Source organism: Neofelis nebulosa, chromosome 4 (genome assembly GCF_028018385.1).
Source record: "Neofelis nebulosa isolate mNeoNeb1 chromosome 4, mNeoNeb1.pri, whole genome shotgun sequence".
NCBI lineage: Eukaryota > Metazoa > Chordata > Mammalia > Carnivora > Felidae > Neofelis > Neofelis nebulosa.
The window spans coordinates 22,127,712-22,152,837 of NC_080785.1; the positions used below are offsets into that span (position 1 = coordinate 22,127,712).

Genomic DNA, 25,126 nt, shown 5'->3' on the forward strand with positions numbered 1-25,126 from the left:
TACCCCCTACCCTGCTCTACTGAAATCACTTCCTTTACCAAAACTAAGACCACCTGGAAACATGAAAAAAACCATTTTTCTCATGTTCACACATCTACTTGGTAGCAAATTCTAGACTAAAATATAATTCTCTTGATTTCTGGACCAGGAATCACCTACTAACTGAAACATTCAGAGGTAAAATCCATTCACTGAACACCACTGTAAACACAGGCACCAATATTGACTTCTTTACCCAATACAGGCATGCCTCAGAGATATTGTGGGTTTGGTTCCAGACCACCACAATATTTTTTTTATACAAATGTTTGTTTATTTATTTTGAGAGAGAGCGAGCAAGCACAGATGTGTGAGTGCGAATGAGGGAGGGGCAGAGATAGAGAGAGAATCCCAAGCAGGCTCCACACTGTCAGCACAGAGCCTGACATGGGCTCAATCTCACGAACTGTGAGCTCATGACCTGACCTGAAATCAAGAGTCAGACACTCAACCAACTGAGCCACCAGGCGCCCTCAGACCACCACAATAAAGCAAATATTGTAGTTAAGTGATTCAAAGGAATTCTTTTGCTTCTCAATGCATATAAAAGTTATTTTTATACCATAAGGTAGTCTGTTAAGCGTGCAACAGCAATATGTCAAAAAAAACTATGCATATACCTTAATCAAAAACTACGTGATTGCTAAAAAAGGCTAACCATCTTCTGAGCTTTTAACAAGTCATAATTTTTTTTTTTGCTGGTGGAGGGGCTTGCCTCAGTATTGATGGCTGTTAACTGATAAGAGTGGTGGTTACTTAAGGATGGGGGAGCTGTGGCAATTTCTTAAAATAAGATAATACAGCTGACCTTTGAACAGTATTGGTTTGAACTATGTGGATCCACTACAATGCAGAGTTTTTACAATACAGTATGGTAAATATATTTTCTCTTTTCTCATGGTTTTCTTACTATTTTCTTTCCTCTATCTTACCTTATTGTAAGAATATGGTAAATAATATATAAAACATACAAAATATGTGTGAATCAACTTTTTTTGTTATCGATTTATGTTATTGATAAGGTTTCTGATCAATAGTAGGCTATTAGTAGTTGGGTTTTTCCTGGGATTGTTTTGTTTTAAGTAGGTTTCATACCCAGCATGGAGCCCAATGCAGGGTCTGAACTCATGACCCTAAGATCAAGACCTGAGCTGAGATCAAGAGTCGGAACCTTAAGCAACTGAGCCACCTAAGTGCCACAGATGTTGGGTTTTTAGGAAGTCAAGTTATACACAGATTTCCAACTGTGTGTGGGTTGAATCCTCGTGCTGGTAAAGGTTCAAGTGTAATGAAATTGGCTGCATCAACTGATTCCTCTTCATGAATGATTTATTTGTAGCATATGATGCTGTTTAACATTTTACCTATTAGAACTTCTTTCAAAATTGGAGTAAATCCTCTCAAACCCTGCCCCTGCTATATTAACTAAGTTTATGCAATAACTGTAAATCCTTTGTTGTCATTTCAACAATCTTCACGGCATCTGTTTCAGGAGTAGATTCCTTCTCAAGAAACCACTTTATCGTGAGAGATTGCAGCAATGCAGTCATATCTTCAGGTCCCACTTCTAATTCTAGTTCTCTTGCTATTTCTACCACATCTGCAGTTACTTCCTCCACTGAAGTCTTGAACCCCTCAAAGTCATCCAGGAAGGTTGGAATCAACTTCTTCCAAATTCCCATTCATGTTGGTATTTTGACCTCTTTCCACGAATCTGAATGCTCTTCATGGCATCTAGAATGAAAGGAATCTTTTTTTTGAGCAGTAGGTCTCAACAGTTGGCTTAAAATATTCAGTGAATTATGTTATAAACAGATGTGCCGTGTTCTGGGCTTTGTTGTTCCATTTGCAGAGCACAGGCACAGCAGATTCAGTATAATTCTTAAGGGCCCTAGAATTTTGAGAATGGTAAAGGAGCATGGTCTTCGAGTTAAAGTCATCAACTGCATTAGCCCCTAACAAGACAGTCAGCCTGTCCCTTTGAACTTTGAAGCCAGGCACTGACTTCTCCTCTCTAGCTATGAAAGTCCTCGAAGGCATCTTCCTCCAATAGAAGGCTGTTTCATCTACAATGAAAATCTGTTCAGTGTAGCCAACTTTGTTAATGATCATAGCTAGATCTTGCTAGATAACTTGCTAGAGCTTCTACATCAGCACCCGCTGCCTCACCTTGTGCTTTTAGGTTATGGAGATGGCTTCTTATGTTAAACCTCAGGAGCCAACCTCTGCTAGTTTCATACTTTCCTTCTGTAGCTTCCTCACCTCTTAGCCTTCACAGAATTGAAGAGAATCAGGGCCTTGCTCTGGAGCAGGCACTGGCTTAAGGGAATATTGTGGCTGGTCTGATCTTCTATTCAAACCACTAAAACTTTCTCCATCAGGTGTTTTGCTTTCTCATCATTCATGTGTTCACCAGAGGCACACTTTCAATTTCTCCCAAGAACATTTCCTCCGCATTCACAACCTGGCTGTTCGGCATAAGAGGCCTACCTTTCTTCCCTTGACTCAAACAATTAGAAGCCTTTGTAGGGGTATCAACTGGCCTAATTTCAATATTGTTATATCTCGGGGAATCAGGAGAGCCAAGGAAAGTGAGAGAGGTGAGGGAACAGCTGGTCGGTGGAATGGTCAGAACACACACATTTAGCAATTATGTTTGCCATCTCATTATGTGTGCAGCTCATGGTGCCCCAAAACAATTACGAAGGTAACATCAAAGATCACTGATCACAGATGACCATGACAGATACAACAGTCATGAAAGGGTTTGAAATATTCTGAGAATCACCAAAATGTGACAAAGAAACACAAAGTGTGCCAACACTGCTAGAAAAATGTCAACATGCTCGACACAAAGCTGCCACAAACCTTCAACTTGTAAAAACTGCAATATCTGCCGAGTGCAATCAAATGAGGTGTGCCTGCACTGACATTTAAATGCAAGACATCACAAATTGACATAAGCCTTCCATATTCCTCTTCTTTTGAATAAACCAACAACCTCAAACAAATATTACATTGGGATTGCAACACAGACAAGAGCTCCTTACCAACTATTCCTCACAATGTCATAAATCCAGAATGAATTTCTGACATTCTCCTCCCTCTTCTCCTTGTCTTTGCTGAGTCCAGATAAGACATGTATTTCATTCAGTTCGGGATCAATGGTTGCTCTCTGTGTGAATCCTGTCATTGGAACTATAAATTGAAAAGAGGAAATAAGAGGACAACATTTGTGTTAAGTAAGAGTAGAACTACTATATACAAGATTAATCCCTCGTGACTCTGCTCTGCTTCTGTCCACAGCACTGATCTTCTAACATACTACAGAACTTTTATATCAAACAATAAACAATTGCTTATTGTTTTCTTCTAACTCTAGAATATAAGCTGTATGAGGGCAGAGGTAGTTTGGCTCACTATTCTGTTCCCAATGCTTAAAACAGTGCCTGGCACATAACAGTCACCCAACTATTTGTTGAAAGAATAAACGAATGCTAACTATCCGGAAGGAGTTACAAGGAGGGAAGAGGTAGAAAGCGGTATACTATGTAATCATTTTTATTGAGGGAAGAAAGGTCAATGTGTTAGTTAACTGACTTATTATCTGGATCAGTTCTAACTTAATAGTAAAGGTAAAATATTCAAATGTTGACCTGGAAAAACACAAATCTGACAGGAAGTAAAATGCAGGTTTGTTTAATAAGGTCAGAGTCATTTAAAATATCTGTTCATGACATACAATGAAATGACATAATTTCCAAGTAAAAATAAAACATTTTGGGCGATAATACGCCATTTTATTTTCCTGAGTGGCTCAAACTGACCAGAGTTAATAATGTTTTTTCTTTTCTTTTTTAATGTTTATTTTTGAGAGACAGAGAGGCACAGAGCGTGAGCAAGGGAGGAGTAGAGAGAGAGGGAGAGGCAGAATCAGAAGCAGGCTCCAGGCTCTGCGCTATCAGCACAGAGCCCAACACGCGACTTGAACTCATGGACCGCAAGATCATGACTGGAGCTGAAGGCAGACGCCAAACTGACTGAGCCGCCCAGGCGCCCCAATGTTTTATTTTTCTAAGAAATCTATTAAATGAGTGATTGTTATTCTGCATTACCCAGTAATTTGCAAAACACTGACACAGCAAATGCAAATTTTTCTCACCATTGTTATATGGAAATATTAGTTGAAATGTAATTTTATGGATCATGACATAATTGCCTTGAATCTAAAACAATGTCATTGTTTCAACCCTACATTCCCTTTATACATGAACAATCATCATATGCTCAAAACACAAAGTAAATATTAGACTGAAGTAAAATATTTCTTTTTTTAAAAAAATGTTTACTTATTTTTGTAAGAGAGAGAGAAAGGGGGTAGAGAGAGTCTCCAACGCTGTTAGCAGAGCCCAACATGGGGCTCAAACCCAACAAACTGTAAGACCATGACCTGAGCTGAAATCAAGTCAGACAGTCTACCGACTGAGCCACAAGGGTGCCTCTGAAGTAAAATATTTCAATCGATCAAGAATATTATGGCAAGAGATGTTAGCCACATTGATCTTCATTTGTCTTTATCTACTTTAGCAGGGCCAAATAATCCAGCATTTATTTTTGCCTCATGTACTGAAATTCATGTCTCCTTTCATATTCCTCTTTAATAAATTTGTTTGGAATATTTTAGAGACTATCCAAATGCAGTCCATAGTATATATACTAAAATAATACAGACTCACACTACACAACACATAATTTGCATCCGTCCATACACAATTACGTTTATATTTATACACACATGCACATCAACCTAATCTGAATAATAATCTCAATCCTCATGCCAATAGTCTCTAGTGGGTATGTAAAGTCTGGTATTTTTTTAATGAGGTTTGGTAAACTTTCAAAAGTGCCAACGTTCTACCCTATTTCTCAGATAACCTTGGAAGAATAAATAGTAAAGAAATGACAACACTTTTATTAGTGGTAAAAGGAGAGGATGTAACTGCCTAAATTTATTGTATTTAAATTTCTCCATCCCATTTCATCTTAATACTCAGCCTTTAAATTCAGAATTCTCTAAGATGGGCTGGCAAACTATGGCTTGATCTAGCCTGCCTAGGGTCAAATCAGGTCTCATCCATTCATTTACATTTTATCTGTGGCTATTTTCACCCTGTAATAGCAAGGTTGAATACCTGCAGCAACAGTGTAAGGCCTACAAAACTGAAAATATTCACATCTGGCTCTTCATATTAGAAGTGTGCTGACCCCTGTTCTATAATCTCCTAAAATACAAATTTCAGAAATGTATGACTTATAAATTAATCCAATAACCCACTTAAGTAAGAGCCTACCGAGAAAATTGGTATTTTGGGGTGGAATGGAAATCAGTGGAGAGGGAAAGAAATTTTGAATTTTGCAAAATGGGAGTGGAATCACCAAAGAGAGGGAAAGAAAGGAGTATTGGGTTGGAGGAAGAAGCGTGTGAGAAGATGAAGAATGCTAAGAACAAATTTTATATGCTTCTCTTTCTAGATCGTCACAATTTGCCTAGAAGCAGCTTAGGAGCAGAAGAGAAAAAGGACAAGGATTGTTTCTTAAAAATAGAAGCAGTGGGGGGGGGGGGGGTGCCTGGGTGGCTTAGTCGGTTGAGTGCCCAACTTAAGTCGGGTGAGTTCAAACCCCGCGTTGGGCTCTGTGCTGACAGCTCAGAGCCTGGAGCCTGCGTCGGATTCTGTGCCTCCCTCTCTCTTGCCCCAAACCACTCGCGTTCTGTCTCTGTCTCTCTCAAAAATAAACAAACCTTTAAAAAAAAAAAAAAAAAAAAAGAAGCAGCGGGCAGGTTTTCAATACTCAAGGATATCACACTTATAAAATCTATGCTGTAAGGTATTACAAAATATTACTTTGATTACAAATCATACTAGAAACTATGTATTTCCCCATTTCTTTTATTTTCCACATCCACCATGCTTTTCACTCTTCATAATGTTGTTTTACCTCCCAGTTATACATTCAAATCTGTTACTGACTTTTAAACAGCTTTACAGAGATAATTCATATACCATACAATTCACTCATTTAAAATATTCACTGTAAAATCATCATCACAATCTAAGTTTTGACTATTTATAATACAGAAATCAGATCTGTGTGTTCCATAGGTTTTTGAAGGCCAATCTAGGAACTTAAATACGAATAAGCATTGGAAATAAAATAGAAGTAGAAAATCTTGTTTTAGTTTACCTTCCTCAATGAACTAAGTGATTTCATACAAGAAACTTTTTTAAATTATTTTATCAAGGTTTTTTTTTTTTTTTTTTTTTTTAAGTAATCTTTATACCTAACATGGGGCTTGAACTCACGACCCTCGAGATCAAGAGTCGCATGCTCTTCCGATGGAGCCAGTCAGGTACTCCCTTGCAAGAAGCTTTTTTAGACCTCAGTTTTCTTATCCAAAATTTCAAAGTAGAGCTAGATAATGTACTGGGTCTCTTCAAAGTTGAGATTTCTGTTAAGATCAGACTCTGGAGGGTGAGAGCAGTAATAGTATGGGCACTTTCAGTAATATTAAATTAGTACTTACGTGTAGCACAGACAGACTCCTGAGATACATGGATCAATTAGGAAGTTGTTATGATTATAATAGTGGACTGGAAGAAGGAAATAAGGAAATACTGATAGAGAAGCATTACTTCCACGAAATGGGTGTCATCAGCACAAGGAGGGTAAATACTATGTCCTAAGCACAAAAGTCCTCTGGACTGACACAACAGAGACCAAGCTTGAAGCAGAAATGTGTGAAAAGTATGAGTAAAAATGTTTCAATGAATTTTCTTGGAGGTTTCCAAATACTGCATTCTAGGAATATTCAAAGGCAAAATTTCTATTAATCTTTACAGACGTTTACAAATATAATTTTTATTACATACTAAAGATAAGGAAAAATGTTTATATATAAAATGTTTATAATTAGAAAAAATGGAAGAACATACATCAAACTATAAATAATAGTTATGGAGGCACAGTTAGAAGACTTTTACTGTCATTATATACTATGTATTTTTCCAATATACACTGCTTTTATAGTTATAAGGAAAAAGAAAAACCCAAACCAAAATATAAAAAACATGTATCTGGGTATAAATATTGGGGAATTTTAGCAATGTGAAAAATTCTCACATATCCTCCCATATCTGTCAGGAAGAAAATTTTACATTAATATCTGGAATGTTATTATTTAGATGGAAAGGGAATTCAGGTTCCAGGAGATGGTGTATTGGCACTAAAAAAATTTTTTTCAAAACATTTTGCTGGCATGAAGTTACAAAACTGAAACTAGGCATTACTTTAGCTGAATTAAAGTATTTTTGACTTTTCCCCTAAAAAATAAAAATGGAAACTTGTACCTGAGGAGTTAGTTCCTAACAATCAGGGGATTAATTGAAACTTACACTAAATATACCCATGTTAACGGCCTTTTGCCTAAATTTTACAAATTGCACTTAAGCTTAATTCTTACTTCTACTCCATTCCACATGCAATAACAATTCAAAAACATTTCAACAACAAAAAATAATAAAGTTTTCCATATCCATCTTCAAAAGCACTCTAGATTTCTTGAAGAAACTATTAAAAATGTCACTTTCTGTAATACTCCACATCTGTTACTTTTGTAAACAGGAAAAAAAACCTTATTTTTTATTTTAAATGGAAATTTCACATATTCTTATTAAAGAAATATATAAGAATTACAGCGTGGCACTAGTAAGCATTTTAGAGTCAGATTTTCACTAACAGAAGCTACTTACGATATCTAAAGTTTGGGCCTTTTGGTTTCAAATAGTAAACTAAATACTACGTTATCCTTCTTCCCCATCACCCCACAAAATTGGCAGGAAGGATATTCTGGCAAAAAGAAAGAAAAATAGCACTAGAAAAGAAGAAAGTATGTCATCAAGAGATAAGAAATTTTGAGGCTCTCACAGCCAAGAAAAAGAGAGCCTACTCACCAGAGGTAAAAGATGGAAAACTTCCAAATAAGTAAGTCATCAAATACAAAAGCACAAATAGGCTGTGAAGAGGACATCCCTGTGGGGAGCGTACTAAGGACACAAGGGCCTAAATGAGAATGAGAGCAGAGCCTAAAGTAACTCCCAACACAGATACTAGGGAAGAAAGCCTGGTAGACAGTATGTGCCATGCACTTAATACAAAATCCCTGGTCAGTGTCTTACGTAAGGGAGAAGCCCGTGGGGAAATACGCCTATATACTGCACAGGAAGTCACTATCAATTATCTTTTTTTAACAGATGTAGTCCTTTATTCATAAATTTTAATGTTTAGACAGGAATTAGAAGACATATGAGAAAAATTTCAACAAAGATAGGAGCCTAGATAAACATACAGAAAGGGAAAAATAAATCACAGAAACTTAAAAAAAAAACCAAAAAACCCCAAGCTCATTATCTTTGTAAAGAATAAAAGAATATTACATGTGTAAAACAATAAGTTCCATAAAGAGGAATAGAAAATATAATATTAAAAAGTAAAACTGATGAAAAAAAAGTAAAACTGACAAAAAAAAAATCAGATGACAAAATGAAAAACAATGTGCATAGCTAAAAAGAAAGTCAGTGGTCACAGGATAAAAATGATACAAGTACAGCAAAAGATACAGAAATTATGATAGAAAAGTTAAGGGACACAGAGGATAAAACCAATGAAGTAAGAAATCTGTCTGAGAAGAACTCTTGGAGTGGAGAAATCAGATAAAAGAAAAAAATAATTATAGAAAATTTCCCTGAATGGAACAAGTGGGAGTCCCGTCTGAAAGAGCCCTGGGTGCTAAGCATATTTTGCAAAAAAAGACTTTATATATAGGTACTCCCTGCTTTTCCAAAGTTTACATTAGGCCACTTTGCTTATATGAAAGATCTATATTAGGACTTGATTTTGCTAACTGAAAGAGATCTGAGGAGGATTTTCAGTTTTATGAAAAAAAGGTAAAGGGCAAAAATAGCATTCAGGGCCTGTTGTGCAGTAAGCCCTTGTAGAGGCAGCGAGCACCCTGCAGTGAGAGTGGCCCGGCCCAGCACCTCCCCAGGAACCAGACTCAGCATCTGAGCATCAAGTAGCCAGAGCTGTGAAGTGTGTGTGTGAGCTCTGTGCTTTATCTCAATTTATCTTGTGCATCAGTTAGCAAGATGTGTCCTAACGTACCAGAAAAGCCTGAGAGAGGTTTTTTTAGGGAATCTGGGAAGACGGAAAACGTTTTCTTTATAAATAAATGGTAATTGCTTCTTTGCTTTATGCCATTTTGGCTTACCAAAGTTTTCATAAGAATGCTATTTTTGGATACTGGGAGAAATTGAGAGAGAGAGATCTCCTAAAGAAACTTTAGAACTATAGGAATAAAAGTTCTAAAAGCTTCCAGAGAGGGGGAAAAAAGCAGGCTATTACCCATGAAAGAATAAGTATCAAACTAACATTAGACTTTTTAAAAAAAAAAAAATTTTTTTTTTTAACGTTTATTTATTTTTGAGACAGAGAGAGACAGAGCATGAACAGGGGAGGGGCAGAGAGAGAGGGAGACACAGTATCTGAAACAGGCTCCAGGCTCTGAGCGGTCAGCACAGAGCCTGACGCGGGGCTCGAACTCACGGGACCGTGAGATCATGACCTGAGCCGAAGTCGGACACTTAACCGACCAAGCCACCCAGGCGCCCCTAGACTTTTTATCTGTAACAATGAATGCTAAAAAAAAAAAAAAAAAAAAAAAAAAAAAAAAAAATCCCAAAACAATGAACGCTAGAATACAATGAAATAATAACTTAAAATTCTGAGGCATAAAAAGACGGAATTAAATTCTATTTCCAACAATGAGGGTGAAATAAAAGAATTTTTGGATCAGCAGAAATATGAAAATTTATACCAATGACTGCACATGAAAAATTATTTGAGGAGCTATTCCAACAAAACAAAACAAAAAAGGAATCCAGGAAAAAGAATGACATAGGATATAAGAAACAGTGGCAGTGACAGATGACACAGGAAAGCAAAAGGAAGCTTGAAAGAAAATAAAGATCCATTAGATCCTGAGCCTTGAATAAGACATTTGGAATGATGAAGATTTAATAGAGAATATTTTCTTACCTATAAGTCCAACTACAATACTTTAATTATATATGGTGGCCCATTTCCCCTTCCCTCATTTTAGTTTCATTGTTTAGAATTTTGGTTGTAGTGTTTTTCTTCTGGCAACAATCAATTTTCTCAAGAAAATTTGATCATCACTTATCACATACTTTCAACATCTCAATTTATTTCTGAGTCTTGCTTCCAAATTGGTTTCCAATATGGGTCTTCCTATAGCAAACTTTCTGAGGCAAATATACCTAAGAATATTTTACTTCTCACTAACACATGAAAGTTGGGAGAATATAAATTTCTTGGCTTAACAGTCATTTCAGGGCACCTGAGTGGCTCAGTCAGTTGAGTGTCTAACTCTTGATTTTGAGTCAGGTCATGATCTCACTCACAGTCCAGGGATTGAGCCCGCATTGGGCCAAATGTGTTAAATGTGGAGCCTGCTTAAGATTCTCTCTCCCTCTCTCTTCCCCCTACTAAAGTCATTTTCCTCAAGTATTTTTAAGCTTTACTGTTTTCTTCCATTCACTATTGCTGTTGAGCTGTCTGATATTCATCCATCTATCCATCTATCTTATTCCCTTGTAAGTCATTTTCCTCTCTGAAATGTTTCAGAATTTTCCGTCTTTGATTTTTTTTAAAGTAAGCTTAACGTCTAGCACAGAGCCCAATGAGGGTCTTGAACTCATGACCCCCAGATCAAGACCCAAGCTGAGATCAAGAGTTGGATGCTTCACTAACTGAGCCACCCAGGCGCCCCTTTGATACCCACGAACCATGAGGTCATGACCTGAGCCAAAACCAAGACTTGGACGCTTAACCGACTGAGCCACCCAACTGCCCCTCCTTTGATATTCTTAATCTTACTTTAATGTGTAAGTAATATGTAATCTTACTTTAGTGTAAGTGTTCCCCTTATTCTTCCTTGCTGGTAGACTATATAAGCCCTTTCACCAATCTGAGGCCTTTGGTCTTTTCTTAATTCTAGGAAGTTTACTTCTATTATTTCAAGTATTTTGCCTTCTTAAAATTTTATGTTTCTCTCCTGTTACTGCTATTAAGATGCTGGTACTTACACAATTCTTTTCCATGTCCTTTGGTTTTTCTTTTATATATATATATTTTTTATCTCTTTGTCCTTTTTTTTCCTATTTCTTCCTGAAAGAGTATTCATTCTAATCTTTCAACTAATTTATTCATTCACATCCATTCTATTTGTAATATTTGTTGCAGTCTTCATTTCAAATACATTTTTCATATCTAATATTTCCATTTGGTTCTGTTTTTATGATTTTTAGATCTTATTTTATATTAATATGTCCCTCTATACCTTTGATTATATTAATCATGCTTATTCTATTGTTATTTTTTTCAGTTTATTCATTTATTTTGAGAGAGAGAGAGAGAATGAATGAATGAATGAATGCAGGCAAGCAGGGGAGGGGCAGAGAGAGAGAGAATCCTACTGCAGAGCCTGACACGTGGCTCAAAGTCATGAACCATGAGATCATGACCTGAGGTGAAATCAAGAGTTGGACGCTCAGCTGACTGAGCCACCCAGGTGCCCCAATCATGCTTGTTTTAAATTCCTGGTTTACCTATTATAATATTTCTGCTTTAGATCACATATGTTGTCAGTTTACCGATTTCTTTTGAGAGAGCTGTAGTACTCAACTATCTAGTTATATTGCTCTATGAGGTCATATTTTTTAGGGTGTCAGCTATTCTTTCATTAAGATATATTACATTGGGGGGGGGACCAAAGGTCAGGCCTTAACTAGCATCAGCACCAGTGAATTTAAGGAAAATGGAAGAGAAGAGCCATAAGCTAGTGAAGCCTAGGCACAAAGAACCAGATTAATCAATTCTACCATCATCCTCCTATGTAAGGGTTTCACACCTTTAGACCCTTTGGAGGCAGTAGAAGGCAGTCTTCTTGGACTTGAAGGGTGATGGGAGGGAGAAATGAATTTTATATATGTATATATGTATATATATGTATATATGTATGTAAACTAAGAAGGAAGAAATGAATTATAGAGAGTAGATGGTCAGTCTGTATCTAGTGATATCAATTCTTAATGCCAGTAGGGTTTATGCACTAATGTTATTCTTTGAATTCTGGCACTAGTTGTACAGGCTACTGCTGCTGGTTTCTGTAGTGAAGGAGTAAAAATTAACTCAAGGTAATTTAGTGGACAGCATTTGATCTCATTTAAAGAGTTTCTGGAGGCCAGTTGCCTCTCATTTTATTTTTCCAGGATTTATTTCTCGGGAAGGGAATCAGCCACCTATGTTAGTTTGCTACTTTGGCAGAAACTTTTCATATTATAGCATTTTATATTGTTTGAATTGTTATTAATTAGCACAACTGCATTACTTCTATAATAATTTTATAAAAATAAAAACTGGTTGAACAAAAATGGCATTATCAAAAACTAAAAAGACCTAAAGGTCAAAACCAAGAAAGAAGTTTTCATTTTAACATGTTGTAACTATTAACACAGTCTTCTGTATTAATTTTCTTCCCAAGAAGAAAACAAGGCTATCTTTTCAATTTAATGGTTTCTAATGGGTAGTTGTGAGGGGAGGGAAAAAGGAGATTTACAACGTATAGTATTTTAAAGCTTTTAGACTCAACTGCCAAAAAGCTCAACTCAACAGCAGGAATCTTAATCAGTCTTTATAAATAAACTGACTCACAAAGAAAAATTAAACAGATCAGTAAACAAGACCATATGTTAATCATGAACTCATTTTCAAAGGACACTTGTCTGAGAAAATAGAAAATAAGAATAATACAACAAGCAACTATTACAGCCAACCTGTTTTTAGTTCTTCCTGGAAATTAACAATGATAATCCTTCGACTCTCCCATTTTTTCTTTAGCATCTTTAAAACTTGAAATAGGACAGCTAAAAAATATTTTATCTGACAATCTGAATCACATTTTTTCTTTTCATTTTCTTCGGTTGACCCAACAGGGGGAAATTAACAGAATTTGTAACATACAGAAACTCTACAGGGAAGATAAAAAGATCACAGAGGTATTTTTTATTTACTTATTTTTTTAATGTTTACTTATTTTTGAGAGACAGAGACACAGCACGAGCAGGGGAAGGGCAGAGAGAGAGGGAGACATAGAATCCAAAGCAGGCTCCAGGCTCCAAACTGTCAGCATGCAGCCCAATGTGGGGCTTGAACCCACGAACCACAAGATCATGACCTGAGCCTAAGTGGGACACTTAACTGACTGAGCCACCCAGGCGCCCTGATAATAGAGGTATTTTTGAAGTCATTTCAATTCTTGAGGAAGACACATTATTCCATTAGTTCATAAACTAATCTCAACTCTACTTTTGCTTCCTGATCCAAAGAACATATTATTAATCGCTTTAGTTAAGACACAGGAAAAATACAATTTTAGAACTGTCATGGACACATAAGTTTAATAAAAACAGCTTTCTAAAAATTGTTTTTTAGGATAGTTTCAGGTTTAAGTAAAAGAAAACCTGAATAACAGTTAATTGGCTCATATAACAAAATTTTGCAGGTAGGCAGTTCCAGGATTGTTTCAGCAATTCAACCAAATCATGGTGCTAGGTTAGTTAACATCCCTACAATTCTCTTGGCCTTCCTTTCATTTCTGAAAGTTGCCAGTACCAGCTCTAAGCATTACATCCTTTCATACTACCTGTTCTGTTCCATTCCATTGACCTGTACAAAACTGTACCTTTATAAATATCTGGTAGTGTTAATACCACTTCATTACCTTCCATTTTCAAAACTGTCTCTAGTGTTCTTGCATGTTTGTTTCTACTGGCAAACTGTAATTCCCATTTACTATCAAATGACCTAAATTTTATATTAAAAATATGAGGGGCGCCTGGGTGGCTCAGCCATTTAAGCATCCGAATCTTGGTTTTGGCTCAGGTCATGATCACATGGTTCATGAGTTCAAGCCCCACATCAGGCTCCGTGATGACAGGGCGGAGCCTTCTTGGGATTCTCTTTCTCTACCCCTCCCCTGCTTGAGCTGTCTCTCAAAATAAATAAACTTAAAAAAAAAAAAAAACATATTTATAAGCTTGTAACTAAGCAAAAACACCTCTGGGAGAGTGGAAGGGGGCATTATGGAAAGTTTATTAACTATAACATTGAGAGAAAAAAAGTACATAATCCAATCTTATCAGAATAATGGCACAAGTGGAAAAGATGCTAAATGGAAAGCAATGAAACCCATTATACTGAAAATAAGCACTACCGTTACCTAGCTCAGTAACTAATCTATGTTAATGACAACAACTCATTAGCTTCAGAATCTTCTCTATATGGCTGAATTAGCCTGATTTAGTTAATTGATAAAGTCTAAAAGGATATAAACCGTAACGATTTATTCTATATAATTACATTCATACAAACACATACACTCTGTTATTAAAAAACAATGCCAATAATGTCAATGTTTGACCAATTCTGAAAGTTGAACTAAAAATCAGTAAGATTTTAAGGTTTTCATGAAAATATGTTTATAGCTAAATCAGATCTTGCAGACGTTACAAGCTTAGCCCTCATGTTACTTTCACAGCCTGATAGCAGAAGGGAATGAAATTTAACTGTCAAAATTTTGGAGCTAGATGAGGCCTTAAGATCAACTGGTTCAATCTCCTCATTTTCAGATGAATAATCAGGCCCAGAGGAATTATGCATATAATTCTGCCAAAGTTGCAGAGGGATGAGTGGCAGACCCAGAAGAAGAGAGACCAAGTTTTCTGATTCTCAATTCACTATTCTTTCAATTATACCAATCTGTCACTATGGTTAGAACAGAATGGAATAAACAGTGACAGATGTGGGAAAATACAGTCAACAGATGTTAAGGAACAAAACAAGTAAACACATAACTACTAGAAGAACAGGGATTAGGTTGTAAGAGCTCTGTATCACCAAAGCTCGACTTAGCATCTGGCAAATGGTAAAGACTCGATCTGTGTGTGTTACCTTGAATAATACAGATATGAGAAAGTAATCCTATTACAATAAACTGAGTTTCTATAGCAAACTATAAAGCTCTGGTGGTGTAACAGACTATCTTCTAAACATAATTTTCAATTAGTGTTAAATACAGAGCTTACATATGGGGAGTCTGCTAAACCCCCTGTGCTTGCCAAAAGTTATTCAGAAATAAACCCAAATTTTAGATGTGCTGAATTTTGATGTAATTATGTATGTGTTAGACACAATACTAATAAATCTCTTCTTTCTAAGCAGCTGCCAATCCGCTGATTTAAGTTGTAATCTCCTTCTGAGGGGAGCATAAAATTGTTATACTTTAGTAACAGTTGAGGTTTCTTTAGATCTTGAGATGTTAAATCTAAGACAATTCATTTAAATAATTGTAAAGAGCAACATTTAAGATTTTATAGTATCTGATACAAAAAATTATAATAAGCAGCAGTAATTTTACAATTACATATGCCGTCTCTAATTGGTGATCTTAATAGTTCAAATTTCTTCTATGATTTCAAACAATCCAATTTGAAACTCACATCATAAATGCAGTTTTAATCAAATAACCCACATTACTGAATCATAGATAAACATAGTAATTATATGTTAAGTCCATCTCAAATTACAGTAATTAACTGTAGTAGAAAAGCTTTAGAAGAACAGTTAATAAACAGACTGTTTAAATAAGCTACAGAGCATCCATGTAATGGAACAAAACTGGTGCTTTCCAAGAATATTTAATAATGTGGAAATTTAAATAGTATCCTGCCTTGTCCTTAGAAGGACTTTTCATGGCTTAAAAATAATAGTCTAGTAAGGTAAAATTAAATGGACTTTTAAAAATCAGGTGAAAGTAATCCTATGGGAGGACAATACAATATAACATAGTTCTGACATGAGGTTTTCTGATTGGTCTAACTTAATCCAGTGAACGATTTTTTTAGGAGATCTGGAGTACTGAAAAGATTGAACGCTCTTTACGCAATCTTTTTTTTTTTTTTTTTTCAACGTTTTTAATTTATTTTTGGGACAGAGAGAGGCAGAGCATGAACGGGGGAGGGGCAGAGAGAGAGGGAGACACAGAATTGGAAACAGGCTCTAGGCTCCGAGCCGTCAGCTCAGAGCCTGACGCGGGGCTCGAACTCACGGACCGCGAGATCGTGACCTGGCTGAAGTCGGACGCTTAACCGACTGCGCCACCCAGGCGCCCCTCTTTACGCAATCTTGATTAAAGTCTATGTATTTCAGATAAGCTTTTCACAGGTTTGGAAAAGCAGTCAAGATCATACTGTCAGAGGAGTATCTAGAATTGTGTTTACAAGGAATATTAAAACCACATGCTTTAACCCTTCACCTGGGCTTGAGGAGTTAGAGAATTTCAGGAGACAATGATTTGTAAGCTAAGACCTGAAACACGAGCACAACATAGCTACACTTTGGAAGTCAGAGGGAAGAGTGATTCAGGTAAGAAGAAGAGCATGGGCAGAAACCCAAAGGCAAGAAAAAGTACTGTATCTATAAAGAATTAATATTCAGTAGTCATAAAACAAAGAATTGGTGGAAAGGTGAAGGTGGATCCTAAAAATACGGCTGCAGAGCTAACTAAGGTGGGGCATATCATAAAGGAATCTGAGAGCAGGCTGAGTTTAGACCTAATCCTGAGGGCAAGGGAAAAAATTTTAATCAAGGAAGAAGACCTATCAAGTTGACATTTTAAAAAGATTTTTTTTTATCTCGCTAACACTAATCAAAGGTAAGGTTGTTAATCTACTTCTTTGTTCTCCCCATACACAACTGTAAACTCTAGGAAGACAGAGCCCTTATTCCCAATTGTGATCTCTAGCACTTAGCTTGTACCTAGCACCTAGTAGGTGCTAGATACAAAAAGTATCTGTTGAATAAATGTTAAAACATATGATTCTGCACTTCACTGGTAACACAAAACTGCTATATTCTGCCTGCAGTATGGAGAAAGACTTGGGGGGAGAGGTGGGGTACACAAGAAGAGGAAGACCACTTATTACAGTCAAGTGTAATCAAGTAAATATTTATCAACTATATTCTCAACACAAAATGACTATAGTAAATACAAGAACTTGATAAGCCTTTGAGAGGTTTTAATGAAATAATCAATGTAACAGTCTCTGTTCAGAGTATATATGTTTTCAGGGCCCCTGGCTGGCTCAGTCGATGGAGCAAGCAGCTCTTGATCTCAGGGTTGTGGCTTTGAGATTACTTAAAAATAAAATCTTTTAAAAACAAATAGACAAACCGAAGAAGAAGAAGAAGAAGAAGAAGAAGAAGAAGAAGAGGAGGAGGAGGAGGAGGAGGAGGAGGAGGAGGAGGAGGAGGAGGATCAGGAAGACAGGCCAAACAGGTGATGACAGCCCACACTAGTGAGGTTGCAATGGGACAGAGAAAAGATGGAGGTAAAACTAGCATGAGTTAATTACTGAACAGATCAGCGAACCTACAGGGAGCACTGGCAGACTCTCGTGAAAATTGAGGTACCCAACACCCAACAGTAACACCAGCTGAAACTAGAGGGTCAATCTGGCCACGAGCAGGGATACTACATAATTTTGGTTACTTATAGACACACAAGCTAAGGCTGAGAAATCAGGTAACTTGTCCAAGGTGACATGACTACAAACTGAGATGGGCTCTGGAGAGCTAACACAGTGGTTCTCAATTCTGGCCACAGGAGTATCAGAAAGCCAGGAGGGGAGGGGAGGGGAGTGAGGGGAGACAGACAGAGATACATGGGTGGGGGGTAGAGAGGAAGGGACAAATGGGAAGAAGAGAAAAAAAAGAAGGAAAGGAGGAGAGGGAGAGAGACGAGGAAGGGGAGAGAAGGAAGGAGGGAGGAAGATGGAGAAAAAGTAAGAAAAACAAAAATGAGAAGAATGGGATTTCAGTTTCATTTGAACACACCCGACAGAGCTGCTGAGGTTCCACAATTCTAAGTGAAACCACGACACTGTCAGGCGGGAAAACTTCCCAAGTATGTAGTCTAGCCAGATGCTCAACTCTGCCAGAAAAATCCTCTCTTAAAGCACCATACAACCTTTGGAAGCTGCAACTTGTAGACACTGTCAAAATTAAGCACTTGGAAAACATGCATCTGGACAAAAGAGTGATATTTGGACAAAAGAGTGATATTTTCAAAACTTCAATCAATCAGATCGTGACCCTGGCATTAAACTTTTCAATGAATTCCTATTCTATTTAGAAAAAAAGAATTCCACATTTCTTGTATTTGTACAAGGCACTGAATAATCAGTCTTAACCAGTCTGCTAACCTCATTTCATGCCAACTCTCCCACCCTCAACTAGCACCAGCCCCATCTCTTTCTGGAATACGTTCAGTTCAGCTCTTTCCTGCTTTGGGACCTTTGTACTTGCTCTTCTCTCACTTCTTACTGTGGTTCTTCCTAACTCTACTTCTCATCTTAAATCTTAAAGATGACCTCTGCAGACATGGTTTCCAACCTGCTTTATCTACATGGGACATGCCTTATTCTCATGGAAGGTTTCTTCACAGCACTGAATGGCAACTGCAAGTCTCTCCAGTAGCATGTGAGTCCTCTGAGAGGAGGGATCTTAACCCCCAGGCCCACAGCTATTTCTCAAAGTTCTTAAACATAAACAGCATACGGAAGGCACCAAAATATGTTAGGAGGGAAGACAAGAGAGGGTCGAACTTAGATGTTAGCAGATGACCAACAAATATCATTAAATTAATGAATAAACTTGCTTGCATGAAATAATTCACCATAAATCAATTAAACATTAAAGAACACGTAGCAAAACTGGTGATTCTGATTTCACAGAAGTTGACTATAGCAATAATTAGGGAATGAATCCACACTTGTCTTTTTTCCTAATACTTCTAGTCCACGGTAGTAAAACCATATGATGAAAAAATATCAGCACAATTTAATGTTAATTTAAAAATTGAATATAAAATTCTGCAAAGTTTCATAAAATAAATACCTTTTTTTGAGAAACTGTTTAAAACAATTTTAATATTTATGTATTGTTGAGAGAGAGAGAGAGCATGCACGCACGTGAGCGAGCGAGCAGAGGAGGGGCAGAGAGAGAGGGAGACACAGAATCTGAAGCAGCTCCAGGCTCTGAGCTGTCAGCACAGAGCCCGACGCGGTACTCAAAGTCACCAGCCATGAGATCATGACCTGAGCTGAAGTCAGACATTCAACTGCCTGAGCCACCCAGGCACCCCTGGGAAACTGTATTATTATTAGTTTATTGTTAAGGAATCCACTTCTATGACTATCATGAGGCCCAGGCTGGGTTAAGAGTAATGAGTCCTGGAGGTAACTACACCAGACTCTGAACTTTCTGGTTATAAGCACTGTATTCTCTCTACCTCAGCTGAAAACCCAGACTCAGGAGGCCTCAATCCCTGCTTCTCTATTCCCAGAAGATGCCAAAGCCAACTCTAAGAGGCTTTTTCAGAGAAGGAGATGTCTTTGCCTTCCCAGAAGACAAACCCTTTACTTTGCTTTATGAGTCACAATAAATATTCAAAAACTAGACAGAAATATACCAAAATGATAACAGATTATGTCTGGATAGTTTGATACATTTTCTTTTTTTTGCATCTTCTAATATTTTCCAAATTCTCTACATATTATTACTTTTATAATGAAAACAAAATTGAACAAAAAAAATAATTATCACATGTTGCTGGCTCTAAAGCTAGCCATAACCATAAGCAAAGCATTATCCTGATCAATTCTGCAAATTACTATATAATAACAACTAATCTTGAAAAATCTCCAAATGATTGTCATTAGAGCTTACTTAGAGTGAATTTTTGTACTAGGTCTTTGCTACTATCACTGTTGCTACTATCACACTTTGCTACTATCTTGGAAGTAGCTTAAGTATGGTGGAAAAAAAACACCTCTGTACTCATTTCCCCCAGAAAATAAAGCTCTAGCCACTGTCTAGTAAGAAATATGGGAAAAGAGTCCTAAGGGTCCCTTCATGTCCACTTTTTAAGTATGGCGCTCTTTTGTCAAAAAAATTTTTTTAAGTTTTTCCTCATTAATATCAACTATTTTAATAAAAAGATCTATTTTCCTAAATAATAGCTATGGGGTGCCTGGGTAGTTCAGTTGGTTAAGTGTCTGACTTTGGCTGAGGTCATGATCTTGCAGTTTGTGAGTTTGAGCTCCACGCTGGGCTCTGAGCAGACAGCTCAGAGCCTGGAGTCTGCTTCGAGCCTGTGTGTGTGTCTCTCTCTCTCAAAAATAAACATTAAAAATTTTTTTAAAAAAAGCTAAAAGAAAAAAAAAGCAAGCTGATCTAATTTCTCAAATTAGACATTTCAAACCATTGGGTCTTAAACAAATATTATTCTTCTGTGTGTAATAGTCACAGAGTAACTATGTAAATTATTATCCAAAATAAGACACTTGAGAGTGAATGGGGCACTATTAATAACCATGCAGGGCAACATGCATAACACTGGGACTATCTCAAGCAAATCAATCACCCTAGTACTTAGGAGAATAACTTGGATGCTGAGCTTGCAAACTTAAAAGGCATTACCAGTTACATTAGGTCCTCCCTCAGAAAAAGACATACTCTATCATGCTAGTGCCTGTTATATTAGTCACTACAGTAAAAGCAGAAGGTGGAAAGGATTAGCAAAAATAGAGTAAGATAGTTTTTAAGATACTAATTTTTGCAAAGCCCCTCCACCAAACAAGCACACACATAAATAATATCTTTAGAAATTTATAAAAGGAAATAATATAATAACATATATTTTAAACAGCTAAAACTGAATAATTTAGCTGGTAGATTTTTCTTCCTCTTACTCAGAATTACTTCAATTAAAGACACAGGGAAGGGGTGAAGAATGGTTAGAAAGAAAAGCTAATGGTCTACAGTCTTCTTTCTAAAGTAGCTAAGACGCGAGAGAAGAATCACTAAACGCCTTTACCCATTCCAGAGTCTTTCTTGGTGCCATCTGATATTATGTCTACATGATCAGAGTCCACATCATAACTAAAGAAATCATTCAAATAGGTCTTCGATCGCTGGCCACCAAATACATATAAGCAACGATTTTTCTGAAAAATAAGGAAAAAAGGGCAAAGAAGGGAGAAAGTAGTCACTTCCATGAAGAATTCAGAGTGATCCTTTTAAAATTGAAACCTCTATAAAAGCCATTTTATGACAGATCCCATGCAATGGAGTACTGTGCTGGTATAAAGAGGGATGATGAAGTTCTCTCATACTAAGAGGTGGTGATCTCTAGGATACCCTATGAAAGTAAAAACGCAAGGCATAGAATAATGTATACAGTGCTTCCTTTGCATAAGAAAGGGAAAAAAGGAATATGTATATGTTTGTTTCTTTCTTCAAAAAGAAACAAAGGAAAGAAAGTAATAAAAGACCTTTATGAGAAGGGACAAAGCAGGAAGACAGGGATAGAGAAATCTGATCACTCCAAAAGTATGGTTTTGCCTTTAGAACCATGTATACTGTTTTTATTTAATTAGAAAACAAAATTAACTCAAAAGAAAAAAAAACAATCTCTGAAATCTGAAAAACAATGAAATAAATCTATCTGTACATAAAGATATGACCACACAGGGACATGATCACACAGAGAAATAGTATTTCTAGTGATTTTAATTCATGTTTTTTGACTCTCCATCTCTAGCTATATCCTAAACAGAAAAATAATGAGAAAGCAACCTGAAACAACATTCAGTAATTTTTGTTAGTTCTGTGATTCTGTAACTATTACAGAAAAACAGAATAATGTAATATTGCCATTAAGAAGGATTTTAACCTTAAAAGATACACAAATACAAAATCAAAAGGATATTAAATTTTAAAACTCTATGATTTTTAATTTGAATTGGCCATGTTAGTAGGAACTAATGACTTAATTTTTCTCTTACTAAAAAGATATATAGATATGTGCATATATACATATAGCTATATGTGTACATAGCTCTATGTGCGTGTATAGTGGGAAGGGGGCACTCTTGGACAAAGAGAAAAATTGGGGCATCAAGAATAATGACAGCACTGGATTAAACACATCAAATATATAAGTCCACAAGTTCATAATAATGCTTAAAAAAATACACTGGTTAACTGTGGAGCCTCAGCTTATCAATATGAAAAGGTGACAAAGAGAAAAAAATCAAGTATTTTTCTGTGTGGTGTACACATTAGGGTAGCCAAATCGTTAACGAGGGTAAGTTTTTAATATCAGAATCAATTAATAAATACAGAATAAATAACATAATTAGAAAAATCTGTTTCACAAACCCTACACAATGATTATCAATGACTGCAAAAACCATTCAGTAAAAAGTTGACAAGAAACTTTATTACTGATCAATCAGGCTGTAACACCTAAACCCACAGAATATTCTTAACATCACCAAAAGTATGACAACTACACATTAAATGCCTCTCGACATTTTGCAATCAGACCATCTTTTAAGTATTCTTGCACCCCTCTTTTTGCCTTCCCTGCCTCCAAAAAAAGAGAATCTAAAATGAATGAAGCCTCTAGATCTAACTACCAGCTTACAGGAAATATAGAGACTAGACAATCACAACACTACAAGCATAAAATTAGCCAAATCAAGAATACAGGAAATTTGAGAGCACACATGATTCAGTTTAACAAGTAAATAAATGGCATGCAAGGGGGAAAAAATAGGAGCAGGGAGTACTGTTATGGCTTAAAAGAAATCTCAGAGACATAACAACCAAAAACAATACACAGATCTTTTTTAGAGCCTGACTTGCCGAAACCTACTATAAAAAGGTATTTTTCAGTATTTCAGAAAACAAAAAAAAAATGCAAACTATATATTAATGATAATATGAACTTGCTGGTGCTTTGGTTCAGTATTATAATGGTATCGTAATTATGTTTATAAAAAGTCCTTATCTGTTAGAGATACACTACCGTATTTACAGGTGTAATGATACATTGTCTGGGATTTGCCTTAAAATACCCCAGCACAAAATTTAAGAATAAACTTAAAAAATCTACTCCTGAAATCGCTGTTGCACTATATGCTAACCAACTTGGATGTAAATTAAAACATAAATTAATTAAAAAAATAAACTTAAAAATCAGAGAAACATCAAAGAAAGAAGTGAAATATTAAGTGGGGCAGATATATGAAAAATGAATAGTGGAATATTGCTAATTGTTGAGACAGATAAATAAGTACACAGGAATTTATTACACTCTTCTCTATACTTTGATATATGTTCAAAATAGCCCACAGTATGTTTTTAAAGTTATGTTCACAGAAAGAAGCCCAGGTTTTCATTATAACATCTGAAAAGGTAAAACAAATGTTTCTATATTGGTTTTGCTGATAAATTTAAATTCTAATTCTATACAGTCAATTCTTAATTCCTCACACTTAATGGAGAGTGGCAGAGAGGACAAGAGAACAATTGATCTTCTAGTTACTAAGAGAAATCAGTAAGTAGAAAGGTATTAAGAAAGAGAAATAGCTACAGTATCTGTATAAGCAGTGAATTAGTCATAAAAGTGCCTTGATTAATAGTTGAGTAATAACTATTAAGGAATTACTAGGTTAATGGCAAGAGTCTCATAATTACCAAACAGTACATTGGCTAAGGAAGTTTTATTTTTGCCTCTCATTGCTAACACTAATCATTTATTTTTAATAAAAAGTTTTGATCTCTTTCTGAAGATTTAGATTTTACTATTCCTTTTCCTATTGAGATATACATGACAAAATAAGAATACGATATATAGAATATTCTTACTGAGTGGAATAGCATGCAGTGTCCTATCCGAGACTGGATGTCCTCAGGCCCAGCATTACAGGAGTCCTCTCGAAGAAGTTTCCAAGTTTGACATTGACAGTTGAAAGCAAACAACCCACTGAACTGTGGTTCACTGGCTCTGCTGTCGTCTACGCTGCCATTACATGTCAAAATTCTACCACCAAAGGTGTAGATCATATGTTTTTCTGAATCCATACACATCTATCAGAACAAGACAAGATTGAAGAGTTATAGATTGTTCCTGTCATATGTGCTAAAATGAAACCAACGCGTGCAGTTTTAGATTCTCAAAAAACTAAACTTTGCCTTAATAACCCTAAATAGCACCCTTGATTACCGTGTGCACTTACTGTAATAATGCTCACCATCTGCAGAGATTCAGGATGGATTCCTTAATACTTGGTCAGGTTTCCATTTTTCCCAGTGAGAGTAAAATATATAGGGTTAAAGAGCTTTATGCTTTCTTTAAACTGTGTAATTTTTACCAAACCAATCAATAATACATGAAGTGCTAAGTTATACCTAAGATTGAATACTGATCATACTCTATGGGTAAAGTGATTACACCCTCCTGTTCATCCTCCTTATAAAAAAACTCCCTTCTTTCTATTCTAGGCAAGCATCCATCCTATTAATTTTGCTACCATTTAATCAGACAGCAGATATGTCAATAAGAGTGACACAGCTGAATTCATCTTTCTGTATTTATTTTGCAAAACTCTTCAGATTATGTTGTTACAAAATAGCAAAAACAAACAAAGACATTTGCAGTCAATCCAGACTGACTTCTGTGGTGATGACTTTACCTCCTTTAACACACTACACACTTAATTTTCTTTGATGTATGTTTTGCAATTTATGTTCAAAAGCCAACCTTGATTCTTTCATTCTTTCCACTCAAGGAGATCATGGCTTTTCATAAAAGTATCTCTGAGAAAAAAGCCATATGCCGCAAGACAATAAGAACCAAATTCTATTTCAAAGTGGATAGACAAACTGGACAAATTCTATGTAAGTCCAAGTTGGGAATCAGATGTTGAACACAAGTGGCACTGATATTTAAAGAATAAATTGCATATACAAAACATCTATT

General features: G+C 36.1%; 1 protein-coding gene across 4 annotated transcripts in view; it reads right to left on the minus strand.

Annotated features, from left to right (window-relative positions):
• MKLN1 (muskelin 1) overlaps nucleotides 1-25,126 on the minus strand; it is a 370,372-nt gene that overhangs the window by 30,445 nt on the left and 314,801 nt on the right. For all 4 annotated transcript variants that reach the window (XM_058728683.1, XM_058728682.1, XM_058728681.1 and 1 more), the window contains 3 exons: nucleotides 24,013-24,234; nucleotides 21,173-21,302; nucleotides 3,090-3,237 (listed from right to left, as the gene is read on the minus strand). In XM_058728683.1, coding sequence (XP_058584666.1) covers nucleotides 3,090-3,237; nucleotides 21,173-21,302; nucleotides 24,013-24,234 — 500 coding nt within the window. The remainder of the gene's footprint in view (nucleotides 1-3,089; nucleotides 3,238-21,172; nucleotides 21,303-24,012; nucleotides 24,235-25,126) is intronic.